Below are 25,877 nucleotides of genomic sequence, written 5' to 3' on the forward strand. Positions count from 1 at the left end.
CTTTGTAAAACAATCAGCGCATCCTTTCATGTCACCTTATAGATATTACTAAAGCACATTTCCATCTTTCCAGATGATTCTGTGCCCTGTGGTGTAAACCGACAGTCGGTCCTCTGTCTGTCGTCCGTATTAAATCTCAGTATTACATGCAGAGAGGTTTGTTTTTTTCTTCTCTGAAATGTCACAGGCCGAGCCAACCCCGACTCCTGCCTGTGTGTGTTGGCCAGAACGTCTCTTTCAGTTTGCTAACAGATCTGTACCAGGGACCGGCTCTCCTTATCAGCCCGCAGGGGTTGATTTAGAGAGAACAGCGTTTCTTCTTCAATATCTATCAAAGATGTTCCAGCCATTGATCTCTCTCTGCCTCTCCCTGTTTTACTTTTTTTTTCAGCAACCAAAGACCATATACATATAGCTATAATTTTTTAAGTGAAGTAGTTTTGTTTCGTAACACAGATATTCGTTTAATCAGTATCGGTTAATCTTCCGATTTTTTCTTTGACTAAATGGCAGAAGTCCAAGTTGATGGCTTCGAATAAATTGTTTTGTAGAACCGTTTGTCCAAAACCTAAATATATTCTGATATTTTTCTGTGTATCGTGAGCTTTGTACATCTTTGTTAATGCTCTGACTTCACTTTATCAATTTCTGGACCAAAACAATCCCTTCACTGCTCCCGTCTTCATCTTCCAGGAGTCGGCCCTCGCTCACGTGGAGCTTCCCACCACAGTGGAAACGGTCGAAGCGGCCATAAAGAAACACAAGGACTTCACCACCACCATGGAGCTGAACCTGCACAGGATCAAAGCTGTGATCGAGGCAGGAGAAAGTCTGATCAGCCAGAGCAACATCTACTCGGACCGCATCCGGGAACGCATCGACACCCTCGCCAACAGGTACCACATACACGCATCAAAAAACAAAAGGAGAAATAAAAGAGTTTATTTGACCAAAAACACTAAAGTACAGGACGATATCTTCATCGAGGATTGAACGCCATCGAAAAAGATCACAAAGACTGAATTCTCACCTTGACAACTCTTACTTTGGGAATTTTTAAGAACCCAAAGCATGAAGAAATATATGTTTGTTTGAGTTAAAACCCAACAAAAGAAAATTCAGTGAGCACGTCGGGTTTTTGTTTACAGCGATAAAGTTTTAAAAAAAAACATACAGAAAGCCTCTTTAAGTAGTTGGCAGTTTTTAAAAGCTCCCAATAATTCAAATTTCTTCAAGGAAATAAATCCATTAAAGGGGAAACTTCCAACGGTTTCATGCTGCTTGCGGTCAACACGCTGTGCTTAGCTGTGCATTGAGCTCATAAAGCACCTAAATCCAAGCAGCTGTCCAAACACAATACACCAATACAAAAAAAAAAAAAAAGAATAATAGCAGCTAAAGAATTTAAATCAAAAGGACTCGCGAGTATAAATTAAACAAAAGACAGAAAACAGAGTCTGGTCTGAACTGACACCTGACCATGAAATCTGTACGATGGCTGAGGTGGTGGTGTGTTGGGGGGGTTGGACATTTGTGGAAATGTGTGTGTGTATAAGTGAGTCCCTATAGCAACAAGGAGTAGCATATGGTTTTGAGATTTAATTTACATGAATTAACACATCAGCATTTATTTATCTCCCGTGGTGACAGAGTTCAGTGCAACACAAATATTTCAGTGTTTCATTCTGCTTCTGTAATAAATCATTTTGCAATTAGTCCGTTGATTAAGATGGACAAAACAATTCTGGTGTTGTTTGTCGTCAACTGCAATCATAAATTCTCAATATCTAAAATTTTTTTTGCAACATTGGCCCTCATTTTTCCTCGACACCGAATTAACATCGTGAAATGTTCAATCTATATTTCTAGTTTTGATAACACACTCAAGCATGTTATAACTGTGTGAGATTTTGTTGTTGTCGATTCAAACTAAAAGCCCGGTCTGTGACTCCTGCAGGGGGAACCAGAACCGAGAGCTGGCCCAGCAGTGGCTGGAAAAACTGAACGACCAGTGGGAGCTCCAGAGGTTCCTCCAGGACTGTCATGAGGTAGGAGGCCAGCAGACCGGTCGGAGGATTTAAGCTCTCTTATTGTCATTTTCATAATTACTGATCAGAGCAACTTCCAACTGGCTTTTTATCTTTTAGCGTGTTGTAATGTGATGACGGTTTACATCTGTAAATATCACAACAGCCATCTACTAAGTGAATATATGCTAATTGATTGTGATAGAATATACAGTATATAGTTTAGTGAGCATGTGGGGTATGTTTATGATATCTAAGCTTGACTTCCCTCCCATATTTACTGTGCACAATATAGTTTGAGGAGCGTGGTTACGTGTTGTCGTTTTGGAAAGTGTCCGTGACATGTTCCACACCACACGCGTGTCCAGGTGCGCCGCACACGCCTCACCTGTGCCCCGCCTTGCAGTTTGAGCTCTCTCACCCTGAAGAGTCGGCCGGCTTTCTTTTCTGGGCCGAAACCTTGTTTAGTTTCAGCAACTTTCTCTCTTTGGCTCTGCTGAATAATTCAGCGGCGCAGTTCCTCATCACTAATTCAAAAGGAGGAAGAGTGTATCTCACGGTCGACATGAATAGTGTGTGCGCACGTGTATGAGTGTGTGTGTGTGTGTGTGTGTGTGTGTGTGTGTGTGTGTGTGTGTGTGTGTGTGTGTGTGTGTGTGTGGATGAGTGACACTGCGTCAGTCTGTAGGAGGAACCTGAGCTCTCAGCTGGCAGGGTGTGTTCGTCTCTCCGGTCCAGGCTGCATCCTCGTGTTTCCTGCTACTCGCTGCTGCTTTCTATCCACTCGCACGCACATTTACAGTTTTTACAAAGTCTGATATTGTTGTTGTACACAAAAAAACAAAAACAACAATACTTAAGATAAGATAAGACTTTATTAATCCCACGGTGGGGAAATTTAGTCGTCACAGCTGCATAGAAATACAGTTAGGAAAAGAAAATTACAAAATACGCATACAATCAAAATAAGATAGATACAAATATTATTTTTTTAGAAAAAAATTGAAATACTTCAGCATTTATACAAGCTTCTCCTGATCTTTTCAGTACTTGTATGTTTAGAGGACGTTAAAGTAGTTGTTACACACTCGCCCATATATGGAGCTGCTCTTTAACTACTGATGTTCAGCCCTGTTAGAATAATGACTCAAATTAAAGCTGAAAATCTGTGCTATTTATTACCATATGAAAAACAAAAGTTTATGCATTGTGCTAAATTAAGTATTTTAATTTCTGTGTTTGGTGTGGTAGTGGTGGTTATTTGTTGACAACACTGCAAGGACAGCATGCTTTGTGAAAAGTCACAGGGGCTCTGAACTCGGAGATCGGACTGCAATTTCACGTGGCGCTGGTTTTGCTGTTGTAAATGATTCTTCAATCTAAAAATATAGAAAAAACACATTTGTTCCCCTCTTATATAATCTTTGAAGTCCCTCATCAACCTGCTTCTTCCATTTCATCCACAGTACAAGTCTGTCCTCAGGACAAAAGAAGTAAACTCAGGTGACACTGGAGCTTTTTACCTGCTCTAACCTCCTGGTCTGTTTGAAGAGAAGAGAAGTTTATAACCAGAGGCAGGATTTCTAAATACAGTGTGTGTTACACATGCCAAGTCCCTCTGTATAAATGTACTCCAGCCTGCTCGGAGCTTTTCCTCTGTCAGGTAGGCTGTCATAGTAAGATATTAAACTGAAGTCTGTCAACATGTGTGGTTCACAGTAATATTTTTTTTAATCTTAATCCAAATCATCTCTTTCAGTTCTTCAAAACGTATGATTAGGTCTATTTCATTAGGGTTGGCAGCCAAAGGGACGTTTATATTATGACATTGGAAATCATAATTTCTTACATGTCAAATTGACGTCTTCAAATTGCTTGTTTTATTGATCAACAACCAAAATTGTTGATTAATTTGCTGGATTAATAGATTAATAGACTATGTTATTTTACTCTGTGTAGTTTCCTGTATTGTGGGTGAACTGTGGGGTTTTTACAGAGAGGCTTTCTTCACATGCACTTTGTTTGATGTCTGTTTCCGGACTGAAACTGGAGACCGACTGGAGTTAAAGTCTGATGAGGAGATGATTTCTCCTTTGACCCTCCTCCTCTCCCTCTTTTTCTTTTGTCCCTCTCTTTCCTTCTGACGTCAGACTTACTCATCTGCCTCCTCCCCTCCACCCATTCATCCCACCCCCAACTCACACTGCCTCCTCTGCTCCTCCTCCTCCTCCTCCTCTCTCCTTCATTCAGTTAATTTACAGTCTGAAAGTGGGGGAGAAGGGGGAGGAGGCCCTCCATGACCTCTACAGTCATGAGACCTGTGCATGCGTGCAGTTCAAATGTGTGAGGCGTGTCGACTCACTTTAGTCAGTGTGTCCTTACCTGTCTGTACTGTGATAAACTCCAGGAAGAGGTGACAAAGTTACACAGAGGGGGGTTGGCGGGGGTAGTGGGTGGGGGATGGGGGGCTTGGAGAGAGGGGGGGGGGTCCAGTGCTGGTCCGTTGAAGGGAAAAGAGGAGCAATCAATAAATCTAGCAAACCAAAAATCCCTCATTCAGGATCGGCCACCACAACCGTCCTACTTCACCTGTCTCTCGAGCCCCACTCTCCAAACCAGCTTCTCTTTTCTCAGTGTCCAAACATCCACCGTTTCTCTCTCTCTCTTTTCTCTCTGCTTCACCACTGCAGCAGCAGCAGCGTCGGGCGAGCTGGAGACAGAGAGCACAGCTGCCTGGGACTGCTGCAGAGAGGGATGATTGGAGGGGGTGATGTGTGTTGAGCGGGAGGGGAAAGATAAAACACCAGCGATTGTAGAGGAGTCAGCTGTTAGCTGTTAGACTGCTTCGGTCTGTACAAGCCGCGAGAAAAAAACAACAACATCTTTTCTTCTGCTTTTGAGTCTTTCATTCCCCACGCACTCATCCCTCCTTCTGCTCCGACACCATTCAAAGCCCACCTCCCCCCACCTTCGCCGGCTCAGGCATCACTAGCCGTGACCGGCGAGCCTGGGGGCGTTGCCTGCACCCCCCCCCCCCCCCCCAAAAAAAAAAAAAAAAAAATCCCAGGCTTTGGCTCCTCCCCCTCTCCTCTCATCCTCCTCCACTCCATCCCTCCTCCTCTCCATCTCTCCATCCCTCCTCCTCTCCATCCCTCCTCCTCTCCATCCCTCCTCCAACCAGCCCGGCAGCTCGCTCGCCCGCTTGCTGAAAGTGTGAGGCAGGGGAGAGAGGGGGCGGGGGGGGGGGGGGGGGGGGGGCTTGGCCGCCTGCCATTTTATTGTTTTGGGGAGGAGGATTTTCTTTTTCTTCTTCTTCTCTCAGTCGTCCTCTCGCTCGTCACTGATCCGCCCCCGCCCCTCCTCTCTCTCCTGGTTGAGTGCACAGCGAGTCCTCAGAGAGAGAGAGAGAGCGAGAGAGCGAGAGCGAGAGAGAGGGAGAGAGAGAGAGAGAGAGGGGGGGGGGGGGGGGGGGGGGGGAGTGCAGCCTCAGTTTGAAGTCTCCAGTCTGTCTTCCCTCCAGTATTATTATTTGCTCCCCCCTGCCTGGCATTTTACTCTCACCTTTGTGTTTGGCTCACCAGGAGTCTTTCCTTTTGATTCCTCTCATCACTTGCTCTCTCTCTCTCTCTCCATCCGGCTCTGCGGTGAAGACTTTTGTCTTTTTTGCATGTGTGTGTCGGCAAACCAGCCGGGATGCGGACACCGGCGGCCGCCTGCAGCTGTGGGCTTCTCCTGTTAAACGCTGCCGGTAAAACGGGCTCCTCTCTTTACGGTCCGGGGTTAGCGGAGAGAGGGACGGAGGTGCAGTCGGGAAGATGTTGTTGAGGGAGAGACGGAGATGCTCGAGATGCTGATGCTGACCTGGATATTTTTTCGGTGATGCTCTCGGCGCAGGCGTGGGGGGACGTGGGGGGACTCCAGCGCGTCTCGGCTTCGTGCGAGACGATCTGTGTGTGCAAAATGTGGAGATTTGACTGCTTAATGGAGAGCGAGGGGGATGTGTGAGTGGTGGTGGTAGAGGGGGAGGAGGAGGGGGGGGGGTTGTTTACTGTGTGGGTGTGTGTTGATGCTGTGAACAGTGTGGTCTGCTGCTGTGTCGCGTGCACATGTGAATTCCTGCCTCCATGCTTGTTTGGTACACGTGTGTTTGCCTTCATGCGCCCGCTGCGCGTCATCAAGTGTCCACGTCTGTGTTTGACCTTGTGTTTCCCACCGTGTGCTCTCGTCTGCAGGACGCTCTCGTCGTTCATGTCGTTTTTCCACATGACACGGGCAAATAAAAACACACGTGTGTCTGATATTACGATAACGTGAACGCGTTCATCTCTTGTGTATTCAAAAATATTTTTTTTTTTTTTTTTGAACACTTCCTGGAACATCAACACCTCAAACAGTTATTTACATTATTTTTCCAATATTGACACCTCTCTCTCTCTCTCTCTCTCTCTGTCTCTCTGTCTCTCTCTCTCTCTCTCTGTCTCTCTCTCTCTCGCCCGCCCAGCTGGGGGACTGGGTGTGTGAGAAGATGCTGATGGCGAGGGACAGCAGCAGAGACGAGACCCAAAAGCTTCATAAGAAATGGCTGAAGCACCAGGCCTTCATGGCCGAGTTGGCCCAGAACAAGGAATGGCTGGACAAAATTGAGAAGGTGAGTGCTGCTGGCCGTTGGCGTGGTGGAGATGCATTTCTCCTGCCTGAAAGTTTGAGAGGGTCCTTCTGGGTTTGAGCCTTTAGCTTCTTGGAACGAGACACAACGCTGCTTTGTTGTTGTTGTTGTTGTTGTTACTGTTGTTGGACTCGGGCTCCTGCTAGTACAAAGCCAACATGTGTCAGCCCCCAGTCCTGCGTGTTCTTTAATGAGGCAACAGGAGAAGATGTCAGACCTTTTGGTTTGGCACAGTACTTTCACTCTCATTCACAAACACAGCCTTTCGTCTACCCCTTAGGATTAATAGTTGATAATATGACCTATATATAATTAATATGATATGACATATATATATGTTGTATTATTGTAAACATAACCTAGCACAGAATCGCACACTGTCCAATTTTATTACGTAATATGTGACTTTTGACAGACAATCTGAAATTGTTAATACTTTGACGTGCAGCAATTTGTTTTGAAAGCTCACACGTAAAAGTGAACAGCGCGCTTTTCTTTTTTTGTGGACTAAATTGAATCTTTGTATTTGTAGGTGATGTGTTGTAATTAGCTATGTTTTGGGAAGATTTATAGCAGCTGTCAATTAAAATTCACTCCTGGTGAGGATTTATTTTGATCATTTTTAAGAGATAAGCGACCTCTTGCGACTGATTCCCTTCAGACAGGAAGCATCGCTGCCTGCTTGTTTTTTTTTTTTTACCCAATGTCAGATTCATTTTTAACTGATTTATACGATCGTCCTTGTGTTAAACACCAGAGTGCTAAACTCACTTAATAAAAGCGTAACAAAGCCAGTGGCAAGGGCAGAAAGTATGACAGGGGGGTTTTAAATAGAGAGAGGAGCGCGCTCGCTCTGATACGATCTGTTTTATATTAAGGCGATTTACACAGCACATCAGCCTCGTGTCTAACGCTGCATTCGACACAGATGTAATTGGGTAAGCCGTGTTTTCCCGGCTGCACGGGGCTGGTTGTCTTTGAGAAGTTGCCGTCACGCCTCTGACCGGTTGCAGGGACATGAATCTGCGTGTGTGGAATCACTGCTGGTCAGTCGAGCTGCAGTTCAAGGCCACGTTTCCTCCGCTGTCTCCATCTCCTCCCTGGTTTGTGGTACTCAGTGTTGTGTTCGGCTCGCTGAGGGCAGTGAAGGTAAAACTTACATGACATTAGCTCACGTTTGACCACAGAGGGCCCTGCATGTGATGTTGCTCATAGATTTCTGCACCTTTCCAGTTACTTTGGCCTAAAACTCCCAGAAATGAAGGATCACAGATTGTGTACTTACTGTACATGAAAACATATTTACTTGTAGGTTGTGTGAAACGTGTCAGGTTCTGGTCGACATCGGTGTTTAGCTAAAAGAGGCTAGCTAATGCTACAGCTACACTCATCGCTTGTTCGTTTTTTCAAGTGATGCTGATTCCCATCATCGGGTCGTGTTCGACGGTCGTTCTCAGCGGTGACTGTGCCTGTCACCGTTACAAAATTAGACATTGTATGTGATGACCCTTCAGATTAAGTAACAGCGAGCGGCTGCTGAAGTTGTTTTGACGTGACACATGGATGCTGATGGACCCATATGGGCTGTTGTAGAGACTCAAGTGTGTGACTGTATCGTTACTGTATGACATAAACACAACCTGGCAGTACGTCTGTTATGAGGAAAGCCAACGAGCTGCAGTATTTTCCAGTGAAGCAACACTAAAGTTATATTTATTATCATAAAACTTTGCACTTGTGCTGCTCACTGAAACAACGAATATTGAGATACTGAGTATATTTCAGTCGTAACATCTCTCATCATACTGATATGACAGAGCACACAGTTGACTGTGGCATAGTGGCGTAATCCTCTGCAGTCTCATACTGGGCAGGGCTCAGAAGTGCAACCTCCCCGGTGGAAGCAGCCGAGACACGACGCCGTAATACAGCGGCGTGTGTTGCCTTTTGCTGATAGGCAAGGCAAGTTTATTTGTACGGCACATTTCAACAACAAGGCAATTCAAAGTGCTTCACATAAAACCATTAAAAGCATCAAAACATGAGGCAAAAGCAAAGCACATTAAGGACAGTGATTCAAACATTAAGCAAGCTAAAAATAGGATGAAGTCACAGTGTAGTTCAAGACATGAAATACAGAAATGCAAGACATTAATCAAGATCCTCAAATCTGGTTCAGTGGCAAGTGCAGCCAAAGAAACAGCCTGTGAAATTATATAATTACAGCTTAAATAAAATACATTAGACATTTCAGCTTGCAGTGGCCAGTTTACTGAAGTAGTTAGAGCCATTAAATGTACATGTGGGTTGGAACTATCGATAAATATTACAGGCACAACTAAAAGAAAAAAAACTCTCTCTGTTGATTTCCTCATGCAAAAAAAAAAAAAAAAAAAAAAAAGCTTCAAATAAAGTGTTAAGGTTGAGGTTTTTCATCGTCTAAAAGCTGCTCATTATGTTTCTTCCATAGTGGGCACTGTGAAGGTAGTGATGCGATAATATGTGCGTGTTCGTTCATATGATGGTATAAAATATGTGTGCTAATGATGTGGGGGATGCTGGCTGACTGATGTGTGATAATACTCAGTGACATGATGTTGAGAGTGCAGCGCTACGTCGGCTGAGAGTGCTGGGCTGTTTCCATTATACATTCATGGGTCATATGCTGATGTGACGGAAGAGTCGGGTTACTGAAAAGTGCTTACAGAAGAGGAGAGGTGAGGAATATACAAAAGGGAGGAGGAGGCAGGGAAACACTGGAGAGCTATGTTGTTTGAAAATGAAAATATTAAATGTCTGGTGATGAAGTTTTTGTGGTCAAATCTAATATATTATTCTCAGAAATAATGGTTGTGGTTGCCTAACATGTTGGTGTCAAAGGATCTGTTCACCTGGAGCTCCAGAAATATCACACACCGTATGTTGTTGTTCTAACGTAGTATAAAGGAGTCCATTGTAGTGTTTACGCCCACGTGTAAAGATCAGAATAATGCTTAAAGCTTTTCTTAGTTTCAATATGCAGTTAAAATGATGTAATTTGGAGGACAGTAAAAAAACAACAACAATAGTGTGCACAAACATTAGTGAAATCTATTATTTTTTGATATTGTAAACAGATAAATGTGCTTTTATAAAACATTTTACTGCAAAGAGAACAACAAGACTGCATGCAACTAAATCAAAGGAGTGAACACTTATATTTGGATACCTGTTTGTCATCTTACTTTGAAGAGGCTATTATACTTGAGATACAACATGAGATATTTCCTTTCTCCTTAATTCGGACATGTTCTACTAGAACCCAAACTAAAAACCTCTTGTGATCCACTAGTCATCACCTTTCATCTAAAATTCGACAGCCATTTTTTTTTTTACATTTGTAATCTGTATATAATAAGTGTGTGTGTGTGTGTGTGTGTGTGTGTGTGTGTGTGTGTGTGTGTGTGTGCGCGCATATATTAAGGATATGTGTACTGTGACTTTTGCACTTTTTTTTCGGAGAGTGGGGAAAGTTCATCCCCCTCTTAAAAGAGCTGTTTATGCGTGTGGACTTGTTTTTGTGGGTTCAAGTTCAAATAAGCGTTGATGGAATAGGGAACATATTCTACCGGAGTAATTCTCATAACAGCGTTGGTGTGCATCCGGCTCTGCTGGTCACAACTCGTGCTCTTCGGTAGCAGACTGTAGTCACACCAGGCTGCCTGGCTGTTGGCAGATAGACAGGGTTTAGCTTCTGAAGTCATAGGTAGCAGCCATGTTCACCCCAAAAGCCTTTTCAATGGCCGTTGCCTAGCAACTTGCAATTTTTTTTTTTTTGCCACATAACATTCAGTTTTTGGTTTTGTTTCATGTCAGTGCTGATAAGGATTTGTACTGATTGCTGACTGGTGTTAGAAACGCTGTTCTGGGTTAAGGATTATACTCTACAAATTAATTGGTTGGATTCCCAACTGGGAACTGACTCTTGTTACATGTCATGCCCCTCGGTCTCTGCCCTTATTTCCCGTCACTGTCAAATAAAGGCAAAAAAAATCCATATAAATAAACTTTGTCTTTGTTTTGTGCTGTCGCTGAAGTCCACATACGAATTGGGTCGGCAGGTAATGTTTCTAATAAACACATTGAACAGATATTAACAGTAGGTTAAGAGACGACAACTCCCTCACATAATTGGGTTGGAATATGAATCATTATTGCATGAAGTTATTCTCGTATTAGCGTAGCGTTGAAATGGGGTCCTGTTCATTGTGGAACTTGCTTTCTAAATACTCTGCATGTCCTGTCCTGGTTGTGTCTGTCTGCTGATGTCCTCGGAGAGTCTTCGGTCTATTTTTGTACGGGGTAAGAAAGAACCCTTCTCGGCTGTGTGGGACTGTGAAGCGCAATGGCTGTTTTTCAGGGTAGCGTTCGCCATCTGAGGCCACGTGTCCGTGTTTCAGTGTGTACAGTATTTTGATTCATCAGACCGGACAAGTTTTCCACTTCACCTCAGTCCGTCTCAAATGAGCTCGGCCCCAGAGACAGCGTCTCTGTTTCTGGGTCTTGTTCATGGTTTCGTCTTTGCATGGTAGAGTTTCAACATATGTTCACCAAATAATGTTTTTTCCGAAGGGTTTCTGAGCCCATGCAGTGATTTCCTTTACAGAATTGTGTCTGTTTTTACTGCTAACCAAAGATCACGGCCATCCAACATTGGTTTTCGGTCTTTTCCTTTGCATACAGAGACTTCTTCTGATTCTCCGGATGTTTTACTGATATTATGTACCGTATATGAAATCCCCAGGGTTTCCAGACTATAATCACAACAAAGAAAACTAATGCTGTGAGCGACCATCTAACGGAGCAAATACCTTCCCTGTTTGTCCTCCTGTTCTTGTCTTCTCTGAAATATCTCTTTCCATGTCTCTTTCTTTTCCTGTTTTCCACAACATATTTCCATTTGCTAGCCAGTAGTTGGACACCAAAGTTAAGTCATAGCAAGCTGAACAGATACACAGCTGATTGTTCTTGTATTAGCATGTACTGTATCTTAACAACATCTTCACCACGACATGATGTCCAAGTACCAAAACTCTCACTACAAGTTGAGCTTTACGTAACATCAAGCCGAGCTCTGTTCAAACCTCTGTGTGGACTGAATAACAGCAAAGTTGTGGAGTTACAGATGCTTTAAAAGATTATAGGATTTTTTTTTTTCTTGGAAAAACTTCTATTTATCTAATTTTGATGAAAAGGAGATGGACTTAAACTGTTTGGGGAGACCCAGGCCTGCTTGATTTAGTCTCCGATTTAAACTTCATTTTAATGCCAGGTCTCGCCTCCGCATGTGCCACCGAAACAAACTCCCTTTTTCAAGGACACCGTCGCTGCATCCATCGCTGAGCACTGACCTAGACAATTGTGATTGGTTTACAGAAACGCAAACATGCCAGAGCATTTTTCTTTTTCCCCCGTCCTTATACCAGAGTGCAGACAAACCGTTCTCCAGCGCAGTGGAGATAAATCTGGCAATGTGAGACGACTCTGCAGTGACAGCGGACCCTTGAGCAAGACACGATCAGCTGCAGCTGCGCTTGTCAGTGTTCACCCGTTCACACTTTTGAGGGAGTCTGAAAGGATGTAATTGTGTGTGGAGAAAAAAAAAAAAGCACACAAACACACACAGAGAAGCGGATCTATCGTCGGTGACAGCCCGGCAGAGGAGGCCTTATTGGGATGATTATGACGTACCTTGGCCGGTCCGTCGGCCCGTCGTGACGCCAAGCGGCCCGGTGGCATCTGGGGCGACGTGTCCCCTCTTTCCTGTGCTTGCGGCGGTTGCCAGGCAACGGCTGCCCGACCACCCTCCCTTCTCCTTGTCCTCCTCTCTTCGTCCCGCTCATGTGTGAAGGTCACCGGTCTCTTCCCTCAGTCTGCTCTCTGTTCTGCTTATTCCACTTCCTCCCGTCCTCTCGTTCCTGCCTCTGACCTGAAAACTGACCCGGGTCCGCCATCATCTCGGTCGGTCCGGTTCCTTAAATGTGTTTTAGGTGAGACGAGGAAGGAGGAGGCTCCCGGAGGTGCTTCGAGCGAGGAAACATAGGTGCATCCTGTGTGGAAGTCTTTTACCGCGATGGCAACATCAGATGATCTGATAAGATAAAATAACATTGGACAAGATGTACTGCTGTCAATCAGACAAATTACGTGGAAAAAGTCATAGTTGAGTCAAAAGCAGTTCAAATGTTCTTCATGGTTACTTTTAAGATATGAATATTGTGTGTTTACAATCTGATTCGTTCACGAATTGCACAAAGAAGTTCTTACTTTATTTTTTTTTTTTTTCCATAATCCAAAAGGTTTTTTGTTTCTTCCACTTTTTTTAATTTTGCATTTCCACTGCTAAAATAAACTACAGCTTTACAATCCGTTCTTTTATTATCAGCCTGATCCTTAAAATGAAATCAGACTTACTATACCTGTAGTCTGTCACAAACAAATTAGATTTTATAATCCTGTCTACTTGTGTTATATCTATCAGTTGCATTCTGTGAATATATCTCTACTCACATTCAGTCTTATGGGCATAAACGATAACTTAATTTTACATCAAAATGAAGCTGCAATGACTGAAGGGCGTCCCATTTTGTAAATACATTTCCTCTGTCCTCCCATCTCTTCCCGCATCTCTCTCTTCTCGCATGTCGGAAGGAGCTAAAACAGGAGTAAGGGAAGGTAGGAGCCATGTTAGCTGCATGTGGAGGACCTCGGCTCCCAACCTCACAGCAAAAGATTGCAGAGTGCTGCTTGGGAGTGTTGAGATGCAGCCGGCAGCAGTAGGTGTTAATGTTGTGTTGTGTAGAGGTCCAAATCTAATAAGCTGAGGTTTGCACTGTTCTCAATGTATAATGTAGTGTTTAATCAATAACTGCTGTTCTGTAGCTGCAGAATGACTTGGGCTTCTGTAACGAGCCAAATAAACAAATCTGAACATATGTGGATCACGACGAAGTTTTTGAATGAACGACTCGAGTGAAAGTGTGTTTAAAAACTCTCTCTCTCTCAAAAAACAAACAAACAGCTTGGATGTAAAAGTATTTTGTTGTTGTTGAGCCACTGGTGCAGGTTTCGGCTTTTCCAACTGAAAATAGCGACCAAGTATTTCTATTCACGTAGCTGCAAATCGATGTAACAGCAGTCGGCACGCTTTTAGAAGGTGCGCCGGTTGTAAAGACACACCTCGTCTTTCTGTAATGTCTGTAATCTGTCTCCGTAGTGGCCGAGACCAAATAGAAGCCGCTCGCTGTTCAGGGTGATTTGCTTCAGTTGCAGCAGATTGTGTTTGTTCGTGGATGTGAGTATGTGGTTGTGTGAGTGCACAGTGGAAATACACTCTTCCCCATGTAGCTGCTAGCCTGAAGCAGAAGGCTTTGGATTCCCTGCCTCCTTATTTACTGGTGAAGAATGACAGTCTCAACCTCTGCTGCTGGGCTTCACTCATTCCCGTTGTGATATCACTATTTAGTGGAGAGGTGAATAGTTTGTGATGAACCGACCTCAATGTCTTAATGAAAATGAGTATATAATGTATATTTTATTGGTGTAACATTGAGCCTGGCTTGCGTTTATTTCTATTTTAAAGTGTTTTGTGTGAGTTTGTAGCAGCTGTGTACGTGCTCCTGTCCTCATGTACAGTCTGAATCATGGTGCTTCCAAACAGGCGCTATATCTGGAGGAAACAGGCTTTGTCTTGTTCTTCTGGCCTGTGAGTCAAAAACTAAATTGGAGCTGGAGAAACAACTTTGCTCATCCTGTATCTTGTGGGTATTTATTATTTTGTATCCCTCAACATTTGTAGCCGGGCTCGGCTATATATTGCGTTTAAACATTTATCAGCTAACGTGTGCATTATTCATGTTGACATATGTAACTATTGGATGTTGGAACATTTATTATGTGATTTGAAGCATGCAGTAGTTTGCAGTGCTAAATAAAAAGTCAAGGTGATTTTTTTTTTTTTTTTAATTCAGTAGCTGCTGTTTAGCAATAGTTGTTATTTTAATCCAGACCAGTTTTGATGTAATAACCTCATATACAAATTACACGTAAATGCAAAATTTGATATGCACATTAGTGCACCGACGATCTCCTTCCCCTTTCCTGTAGTGGACTACATGCAACTGTGTGGTGAAGCACACTGTGCATTAAGCTTTGACCTGTAGTTTTGTGCTGTCTCTGCAGTATAAGAGAAAGTGTGTGCGTGAATGAGTGTGTGAGTAGGTGTGTGTGTGTGTGTGTGTGTAGGTGTGTGTGTGTGTGTGTGTGTGTGTGTGTGTGTGTGCAGTGAGAGCATCAATGGGGCACTTTCTCTCAGAGCAAACGGTGAACTGAGACGGTGGCCTGCTGTTATATTTTTACTCCTTTCAAAAGTTTTATTTAGATACTTTGGCAAAACTGCTCCTGAAGTGTTGGTGTTGTAAAACTCGACTGGACAGACGTTGTTTTCGAGCTTTTAAACTTCTGTTACAACGGGTGTACACTGATATATTTGCTGAATTTGAGGCTTTTGAGATGTCGCTGCCGTAGTGGAGTCCATAGTGATACAGGAGTAGAACCAACCACAGAGAGCTCAGAGTCCAAACTGCTGCACAATATATTTGGTATATTGTATATGATCATATTCATCATGTTTATATCAGTAAGAGTCTTTCTTATCCCTTATTGAAACTATTAGTTTATCTTTGGCTTTAATCCTGCAGGTGGTCTGCTGCAGCAGCTCCGTCTGTCCGCACTACAACAGAGTGTTTCTCTTTCTGTCTTTACTTCCGTTAAAGTTCAAATCAAAGAGGAAAGTGCGGTGTAAAGAAATATAAACCCATCAAAGTGTTGTCTTCTTTGCCTCCCCAATCCTGGGGCACTCTGAACTTTCTAATGCGGTCAGTCCAAAAGAATACACTCAGAGGATTGTGAAAGGCAAAAACAAAAAAAAAGTTCAGTCCTTCTCTTCCACTAGTCAAAGTGATGCTTTTACAGCAGCACAGAGGCACTTTTAAGGTAGATGGCAGAACAGCTCTCCTCTCTGCCTGTAGCGAGGCACTTTCCCAAAATATATGTCGTCACGTGTGTGTGTGTGTGTGTGTGTGTGTGTGTGTGTGTGTGTGTGTGTGTGTGTGTGTGTGTGTGTGTGTGTGTGTGTGTGTGTGGGTGACAACTTATCTGCGCTGCACCAACAGCACGAGTAGCGAAGCAGACGATGATAAAAGACAACGTGAGGACAGGACAGAGATGTAAACGTGTTTGGAGAGAAATGTTCTTTGTTGAGTCTGTAACCTACGGGAGGCTTCGCACACAAAATCTGAATGAACTGAATTTTAACGGCCAGGAAATCTGCTGTCGTGTCGACATGAAGTTTCTCTTCTTAGGCTAAAATACGTAGTACATCACAAAGAAAGCAAAGAAAGGTGATTTTAATCTGTGTTCCAGTTCCTGTATTATATACTATACAGTTCACACTATAAGCACTAACCATCACCGCATAGTGTTTAAATAGATATTATACCAAAAAAAAGTGAACATGCCCTTTTTTACTTTCAGTACGAACTACATCGACCCTTAAAACGTGCTTGTAGTACGAGTACAATTGGGAAATACTACTTCATAAAAATGCGTCTTGAACTTTGACCCACTTTTCATCTCCGTCGCGATCTGAAGCGAACGTTTGTTGTAAAAAAGAAAAAGGAGGTGATTTCTTCTTCTTCTCCTTCTTCCTTTTGTGGGCGGAGCTTCAGCGCCACCAACTGTCTCGGCGTCTCAGTCGATGTGACGTATCTTCCGCCGCGCAAAGGATTGTGGGTCAGAACAGCTCGAGTTAGCATGCTTGACCTGCAGACTGGATGTAGTAGAACATCCTGGTACTTTTGGCATCCTACGTCTAACATACTAAGTACTGGGACAGACTAAATCTTTTTCTGTCACCTTTGGAAGTCCTCTGCCATTTCAAGGATGACACTGAAGCAGCTTCATTGAATTGCATTCTGGAGAATAGTCATAAAAAAAAAGAAGAAAATCAGCCGTATATTGAATTTTAACACCAAATACTGGCTTTGGATTCGTGTGTTGTAAAGATCCGGGATACCTTCGTTTATCTATTCTGCTGTTTTGGGCCATTTCTGCTGCTCATTGCTCGCATCACTCTTCTCCGCACCGGAAGATTTCCCTGATGGAGGCAGCTCCTGATTTCAGTGCGAAAAAAAAAAAAAAAAAAAAAGGCAACAATTATTCACATCAAAATGGATGTGGACGGGCAGATGTGGACGGGCAGATGTGGAGTAAATATTGACACGGTAGCTGCGGCGGCGCTGAGCGTGACAGACCCACTGACCAACAGGGTGTCAGCGGTAACGCTCAGGAGCAGATGTCCACTGTGAAACACACACCAGGCGGCCGAATGAGGACGACCCGTCTGTCCCTGTTAGCGTCACCGGTCTGTCAGGAGTCCTCTCTCTGTGTCCTTCGGGACTCTTCTTCTTCTTCTTCTTCTTCTTCTTCTTCTTCTTCACTCTGCCTACTTTCCTGATTTGGTTCTGCGTCATATATGCTCTGAATGTTTGTATCGTCTTGTAGTGCTCGTTCTAAACGCCATCATTTCAAAGAAAGAGAGATTTAGAGCGCTTGTTTTCCTTTATTGGACATCTTATCATGCAGAGAGAAGTGATTGACCTGTCATTCAAACTGAGGGTAGAGTTGGTGTGTGGCAGCTTTCAGGAAGCCCAAGACGCTCTCTGATGTCACATTAAACTATTTTTCTTAAGTGCATTGAGCACATTATTTATTCAATACTTATTTCCATCACCAGATGAAATTGATAGCAACGTCTGAGAGATTCATCACTTTTACTGCTCGAAATAGCTCCTTCAGTGATTTTGTGTGTCTTCCATAACTCTTGGTGAGAATCAATACAGCAGAGACGGAGATACCGTAACACGTAGTCCCTCGTATATGCATCGAGCTCCAAAAAACACTTGATCCCTCGCTTCCCATGATGCCACCTGATAGCATCTTTCATTTGACCCTCTCGACTCGGTAAATGTCCGAGCTCCAGCCGAGATAACTGTTCTCGCGGGCTGAGTGCGCCTCACGACTAAAATCCCCTGTTTTCACGTGTCGAAAGGGAGGACGGTCGTATTTTCCCCGTTTTGCGGTGAGATCTCTGCAGATACAGTTTTGTACGAGCGCGGCTCCTCTTTGAACTGCAGACCGGCTACGTGAGCGTTGGAGCAGCAGCTCTGAGCCGGTGGGCGAAGCTGCTCGAGCCCACGCAGCCGCACAGAGAAACTCTACACCAGGGTGACGTAACGCATGAACACCGGCAACTACAGGACATATTATCATTTGATCATTTAGTTGGAGACAAACAGTCACCGTATCTGAAGATCTGATACGTAATCAGTACTCTTTGTGATTATTAAATGTTAGAGATATCACGTGTAATATTATCAAGACATTATACGTAGTAATTAACTCTTTTTATGTGTTGCAAAATGTACTGCATACAGTACTTTACACAGAAGTCCATATATGGTAAATATAAGGGTAAAATATTAAATAAATTGCCATGTTTTACAAAACTTGATATATTCAGAAATATTTAATCAAATTCAGATTTGTGAATACTTTGTAATATTTGACTTAACATTGTGCAAGTTAAACAGTTATTTCAACAAAAATAGCTTTTGAGGGAAGCTGTTATTTTTGGTACACGTTATGCCTCTGATGGATTTATGGATTTATGATTTGGGGTTTTCCATGCGTCCGTGTATAACCTTACCAAGAATGAGCTGAGCCGATTTTAGAGAACAAAGGTCAAGGTCACCTCACATTGACCCCTGACCCAACATCTCAGGAACGCCTCGAGCAAATCTCTTTGAATTGAAGACGAACATTCACTTTGCTTCGAGGACAAACGGGATCGATTGTGGCGAACAAAAGTCAGAGGTCAACGGCAATGTGACCTCACGTCCGTCTTATTCGTACATCCCGACTCCTTGTCAACGTGACATTTCAGAAACAATTTTTTTTACTCGGCCTCAAGTTTGAAGTGATTCGAATTTGGAAGTCAAAGGTTGCTGTGACCTCACAAAGCCTGTTGGTTTAATTATGACATCATTTCACACAAAAGACTAACAGGATGAAATGATGAAGTTAATCACATTTGATATCCAAACGGCCAAAGTTTCAACTTCACTATGACAAACTATTTCTCGGCCATCATTTACCTCGAGTACAGAAAAAGTATTTCACGTTATTGTGTTTAGTGAAAGCAAAAAAAAAAAAATCCGCGAAGCGGTAATTCTTATTGATATTTCATAACTCTATCGTCTCATTTTAACTGTACTTTTATGCTAATATTCACCGTGGTGTATAACCAGACATTTCTTCAACTGTTGTCTCGCGGATATTTGGACCGGAAACCTTTCCTATCGCATCAGTTCCACCCCGTTTCCAGTCATGAGGCAACGCTGCATGTCTGCAGATCTAACGATAACCTGAGGGAGTCAGTGTGTGTGTGTGTGTGTGTGTGTGTGTGTGTGTGTGTGTGTGTGTGTGTGTGTGTGTGTGTGTGTGTGTGTTTGGGGGGGGGGGGGTTAACGCTGTCCTCTCTGGATGATGAGTCACTGCTCAAAGATACTTTTATCATCCTGCTGAAACGTCTTGGCAGAGTTTGAAATCACCACCAGCCAAGCAGCAAATGTTGGAAAATTTAGTCTTTGGCAGAAAAATGGGACACAATCACAGTCAGACTGGCAAAAAACATATTTGTTCAAAATCCCTTGTAATTTTAAGTTCTGTTACATAGTGTTAGCAATTCAAAAAAAAAATGCAATTGGTGGTATTTGTTAGCCAGCGGGTTTCACGTGTCTATTAATACCCGTTTTATCTTTTTAGACGTGTACAATATTTAAGAGGACTGGCAAAAAACAAGCACATTCATGGTTCCAGGAGGACGAATCACATGACTCTGGCGATCCTCAGACTTTTCCTCTAATGCCACCGAGAGTTTGGCACGCTGAAATAAACCCGAAGAGGGATTGCCGTTGTCCCTTAGTTTCAAATTCAAGGCGATGCCTCAAAAGTTCTCATTTGTACAAAATGCACGGCAGCAACAAGCAAAGCATTTATTTTTAATAGATGTCCAGAAATAATAGTGAAAGTGTTGTTTTTGTGGAGTCTACCCATCCAAGGACAGTTCTTTACATCAGGTTTATTTTCTCACCTCTACAGCCAGTTACTTATTGCTGCGTTAATATATCAGGATGGCTTTAGACGATGATGATGTCATTATTGTATAATATACGAATCAAACCGTGTTCAGTCGCCTTTCCAATTCTGGTTTTGGGAGTGCGATAGTTTAATGCAGAGGGGGATGCCACCGATTTGGTTTCATTTATTTTTTTTTATGTCTTTCTTTGTTTGTTTGCTTCTATCAAATCTTTTTTTATTATTATTTATTTATATCGGGGGTTTCCATGAGGATTTCACTGTGGGGGAGGCTAGATGAGTAAAAAAAGGGAGCAGGTGAAAATTAGGAATGCTGCAAGTGTGAGTGTGTGTGTGTGTGTGTGTGTGTGTGTGTGTGTGTGTGTGTGTGTGTGTGTGTGTGTTTCAGAATGGGATGAGGAACAAAAGGGGGTAGAAATATGAAAAGGAGAGAGAAAGGGGGAGGGGGATTGGGAGGCAATTTATGAGGCGTTTAAATACATTAAGGTTGATTTTCTCCACACACACAATCACACACACAGACATGATCTTATTTACATTTACTTGATTAATTGTTTGGTTTATTAAATGCCACCAAACAGCCCAAAACCCTGAAGAAATAATAAAGAAAACCAGAAAATATTCAACAATTATTTAAGATGAGCAAAATTATGGATGATCCACAAATGAATGAATCGACTGATCCAGTTCTACATTTTATCGTCTCATTTACAGTGTATCATGTTCATAGTTTGACAGTGTAAAAATCATTTTTACACACATTTTTCTGTGGTTGAAACACCTTTCAACGTGAAGCTTTGTTCTACGTTGTGAGAAGTGGCTTCAGGTTTTCTGATTGTTAATCACAACCAGCGGATCTGATCTGAAGCAGTTTGTCCTGATGTGTAATCTGCCTTCATCTCGTCCACTTCACATCTTCCTCTGTTGTTGTTTACTTTATATTCAATGTTTTGTTCTTTTATCGTGCAGTCAGCTGTTCTTGAACTGATGCTGCTTATTTTAATATTGACAGTTCATTTTCACTCTTTTTCACTTTTTTTGGACGTCACAGCAAAAACACCACAAAATTTACAGAAATGTCATTCAGATGATTTGATTTTGGAGTATTTTTTTTTTTTTTTTTTTTTTTATAAATTTGCATAGTGGTGAGGAAAAGGGGATTTACATGAAACTGATATGTGTTTTAAGAGTCTTGACTTTACGTTGATACTTCACAGCTGGTCTGTAGAGACAAGAGAGTCCCTGATTGATGTGTCAATTCATCTACATAATGACCTTATTATCAAAACAGGTTGTGTTTATTACAGCTTAGCGATTATGCAGTGGCATTTGGTGGCTTAATTGCCTTTTGTTTAGTGTTATATTGGCACATGCGTTTGACACATCCAACTGTCGACTAATTACACCTTGTCTGGATGTCATTGAATACCCCCCTCTTATTAAAACATGAAGTCTTACCTCGGTCTCCCCCTCCCTTCCCATGTCCGTCATCCAGGAGGGGCAGCAGCTGATCCAGGAGAAGCCGGAGCTCAGCCCCGTCGTCCGGAAGAAGCTGGAGGAGATTAGAGAGTGCTGGCAGGATCTGGAGAGCACCACTCAGGCCAAAGCCCGCCAGCTTTTCGAGGCCAACAAGGCAGACCTGCTGGTGCAGAGTTACGAAAGCCTCGACCACCGACTGGGCCAGCTGGAGGGACAACTGGCCTACGTGGATCAGGGACAGGACCTCACCACTGTCAACAAGCAGCTCAAGAAACTACAGGTGCGTACGAGTTAAAAAAAAAAGTGTGTTTGAAGATCCACTGGTCAAACCGTCTCCATCTTCTGCCCTCGGAAACGTTTCGAGTTGTGATCTCTCCATGTTTTTCTCTTTCCCATAAGTCGGTCAGCTCTCAGCTGCCTTTGATTTCCTTCATGTTTAAACATGAATATTTAATCGACAGGACAGAAATTTAGAGAACGTGTGGCGATACCAACATGCATCAGCGTGTCACTTAAATGGCACCAGCAGCTGATCTTATTAGCAAAATAGCAGCCGAAGAGACGCCCTTTTGCTGCATCATTTATTTCCACTCATGATCTACTGAAACATTCTTTTGACACCTCTGGAGTTTGTTGTGTTTTTTGTTTTTTTTAAGCCTAGTTTGGACCGACATCGTGAATTCTCCGTCTTTGTTTCTTTGCATGTGGTACTGTCTGAGAATGACTCACTGTTTACGTTATTATCGCTGCACAGTGATAGCCTCATCTCATTAATATTCAAACAGAACATCATGTTTGAAAATGACTAACCGCAACATTTCTCGCTGTTTGCCTGCGACGCGTACTGTTCAGCTTTTCATCTCGTTTCCGTGCAGCCGGTCTCCTGTATGTTCACGCCAGCATTCATTTTTAATTTGTGTTGATGGCTTTGCAAACATTATAAGCCATCAGCATTCATTGTAACCCGGTAAGCTTTGGTAAGAGTTTCATCCCAAGATCATTTTACAAATACCGATGATAGCAAGTAATTAAATAATATATTTTTAAAACATCTGCCGGCATCTTCTGGTTTTTTTTGTTTTTTTTGCTGTTTGACAACTAAATCAACAGAATTCATATTATAGCATTGATACGCTAAATGTTTTGGGACTGATGGGACACAGATTCGTGTGTTTTGTTATTTATAAACATATTGATCTTAAATTAGTTTTGTGTATTATTCAGTTTGGTGTGATTGTGAGCGACAGTGTCAGAAAAACATGACATACTGAAGCCTGTAAGCTCATAAGCTCCAACGATTACACTCACTGATTCCCGAATTATTCCCAATGAGCATGGCAGCTCTGCCAGTCATCAAAGTGTGTGTGTGTGTGTGTGTGTGTGTGTGTGTGTGTGTGTGTGTGTGTGTGTGTGTGTGTGTGTGTGTGTGTGTGTGTGTGAAAGCACTGCAAGCAAAAAGTTTCCACCTCCTCTCGGGGCTCCCAGTTGACACCAACAGGCCATTATTCTTTAAAAAAAATATATATATTTTAGATTTTCAAGGATTTGCACACTTTCACTATTTTTTTTTTTTAACTATGGTATTTATTATATACATTATTGACTGTATATTTATTATCTTTTTTTCTTCTTAAATTCTTCCGTTTTTTTTCTGTCCTGGGTCAGACGTGAGCGAGTGTAGCGTTACAATTTCCCTGTTGGGATTAATAAAGTATATCTGATTTGTGATTTCTGAAGATTCAGTCCCCCTCTCTGTTTTGGATGATGGAGTGAAGGCAGCACTACCTTGTCAGTTACAGCTGAGGTAAAACTCCTCCCAATGGTATTGGCATATACAAGTACAGTATGGTGACAAGTTGTCTTGTTTACATCTTAACCTTAATATAATTAACATAATTCATTTTGAGGTAGTTTGGTGTAAAAAGTTCCTTTTTTTTTTCTTTTCTTGGAGATGTGATGTTGGGATGTAACTCTTCATTTGCCCTCCAACACTGATGCAGGATTTTATACACAGCAGCTCGACCGCTCAGATTCATCCTCTCACGACTTCATTTCACCGGACATCTCTCACTCTCCTCTCCCACAGCATGCTGCTTACAGCTTCCTTTAACAGGTCGCCCTTAGCACTGCTTTACCACCTCATCCTAACTCCAAACTCCACTACCCAGCATCCATCCTGCCAAGGGGTACAGTAACCTTCATGTCTATCCTTTGACTCTTTTGGGTTATTTTCAGTCTCATCTTTGCTTTCATGTCCATCTTTGGTGAAATGAAGACATTTCATTGAACTGAATTGGGAAATGATGAATTTTATTGATCCAGTTGTTTATTTAAGTTATTATTTCTGTTGTGATCTTTCCGTACCATAAATGTCGTATTTCAGACGCTACAAAAAACACATTCATTAATTTTTATTCTGTATTTGATTATATTCTCAAGGTAAGTTAAAAAAAATCGATAATTTTTTTATTTCTAACTTCGATGTAAAAATGTTTGCGCAGGAAAAAAAACTCAAACAACAACAACAAAAACAAATCATGTCAAACTACTCATTTATGCATTTCTGTCTTTTCATCTCACTCATGCCATTTTTATCTTCTCTCCCGTGATAACGTATTTCTTGTTCAACTCCTCCCAGTTTACTCTTGCTTCCCCTCACCTGCCTCAATCGCTTTCTCCTGTCTATTTTAATAACTAATACTCAATGCGCCCCACGCCCACCTTCCTCCACCCTCCACCCTCCACCCTCCACCCTCCCGCTCCCCCTCCTAATCCTCAGACCATGGAGACCCAGATGGAGGAGTGGTATATGGAGGTGGGGCAGCTCCAGGTGCAGTCAGCCTCCATCCCGCAGCAGACGCAGATCAAGGGGACGGTTGCCGGGAGACAGGCCGTCGTGGAGGCCAGGATGGTGCGTCTGATCGAGCCGCTGAAGGAGAGACGGCGCATCCTGCTGGCGTCGAAGGAAGTTCATCAAGTCGGTCGAGACCTGGAGGATGAGATCGTGAGTTGAGTGGAAATAAGCCAAGAACACAAACACACCTAAACTCACTGCAAAGGAAACAGGGAGCCTTCAAAGAGCAGTAAACTGTCCTGTTACAGCCTGAACGCTTGATTTATTTAACATTGCCCCGTATCTTCAGAGTGCCATGTTCTTGCTCGTTTGGAGACTGTACAAATGATTGTGAAGAAAAAAAACAACTTCAATGTTTTAAGTGACACTAAGTCAAGATGCATCCAAATTCTCTTAAAGATCCCTTTGAATTATCCACAATTTAATTAGATTCCACCTATAAGTTGAACATTTTGACATGAATCAAGAAAAACAAACATGCTGCTCAGACTATCAGATATTCGTGGTTGTAAATTGGCCGGATGTTTTAGCACCAGTCCTCGTTTTTGATTCCCGCCTGACTGTAATTATTCACTCCCCAACTTCCCTGCCTCTAACTCTTTTGTGCTGTAAAAATAAAGACAAAAATGCTCCAAAAACATATATCCTTGAAAATATTTCTCTAAAAAATTACAAATTTGTATTATACTTTTCATGTAGATTAAAAATATATATATATTTTTCTTTATTTGAGGCTAAATATGCCCAGAAATGCATGTGGGACTCAACAGGTTTTTATTTAATCTGTTAAATTTAACATAAAGAAACATTCACATAAACCATATGAAGTATGAATGTGAAGTGTACAAACATTCACCTCCTGCTGTGTATCACACTGTTGTGCTCGTAGTTGTGGGTCCAGGAACGCCTCCCGATGGCCACGTCTCAGGAGCACGGCTCGACTCTGCAGGCTGTCCAGCAGCTCATGAAGAAGAACCAGGTGAGAAAATCACAGGTCAAGTCACAAAGAAATCGACGTCATGTTCAAGCCCCTAAATTCATTCACCAGTGAAATCTTCTCATCATTGTTCTGTTTTACACGTCTAAGCAGTAACCTGCTCTCTCCTGTTATCCCCCTCAGACGCTACAGAGGGAGCTGCAGGGCCACCGGAGCAGAATCGAAGACGTCCTGGAGCGGGCCGGGATCATCGCCTCCATACGCAGCCACGAGGCCGACTGCGTCAGGGCCGGCCACGACCAGCTGGCCCAGCTGTGGGCTCTGCTCTGGGCCGAGACCGAGAGGAGGCAGCTGGTCCTGGACGCCATGTACCAGGCCCAGCAGTACTACTTCGACACCGCCGAGGTTGAGGCCTGGCTGAGCGAGCAGGAGCTGCACATGATGAACGAGGAGAAGGGGAAGGTGAATTCATTTGTCGGAAAATATACAAAAAAAAAATAAAAAAAAAAAAAAACAGCCAATAAAGTGCTCCTTGTCTTCTTTTTTTTGAATCACTCTCTTATCATCAAGGAAAGAATGAACTTAAAAGCACGTATGTGATATTTATCTCATTATGTTGGGTCCTAATCTCAGCATCTAATCCACGCTGGATCAGGA

The 25,877-nt window shown here is 42.7% G+C and overlaps 1 protein-coding gene across 4 annotated transcripts in view; it reads left to right on the forward strand.

Annotated features, from left to right (window-relative positions):
- The window catches only part of LOC138205235 (spectrin beta chain, non-erythrocytic 4), a 66,506-nt gene that overhangs the window by 26,729 nt on the left and 13,900 nt on the right, over positions 1–25,877 (forward strand). For 2 of the 4 annotated variants that reach the window (XM_069161005.1, XM_069161006.1), the window contains exons 23-29: positions 694–896; positions 1,958–2,048; positions 6,529–6,675; positions 21,446–21,709; positions 24,209–24,433; positions 25,173–25,262; positions 25,404–25,682. In XM_069161005.1, the coding sequence (XP_069017106.1) occupies positions 694–896; positions 1,958–2,048; positions 6,529–6,675; positions 21,446–21,709; positions 24,209–24,433; positions 25,173–25,262; positions 25,404–25,682 (1,299 nt within the window). The other 2 variants (XM_069161007.1, XM_069161008.1) reach the window with 2 other exon arrangements.

This window comes from Embiotoca jacksoni, unplaced genomic scaffold, assembly GCF_022577435.1.
Source record: "Embiotoca jacksoni isolate LCO1_2020_lvr unplaced genomic scaffold, fEmbJac1.0.p SCAF_28, whole genome shotgun sequence".
Classification (NCBI taxonomy): domain Eukaryota; kingdom Metazoa; phylum Chordata; class Actinopteri; family Embiotocidae; genus Embiotoca; species Embiotoca jacksoni.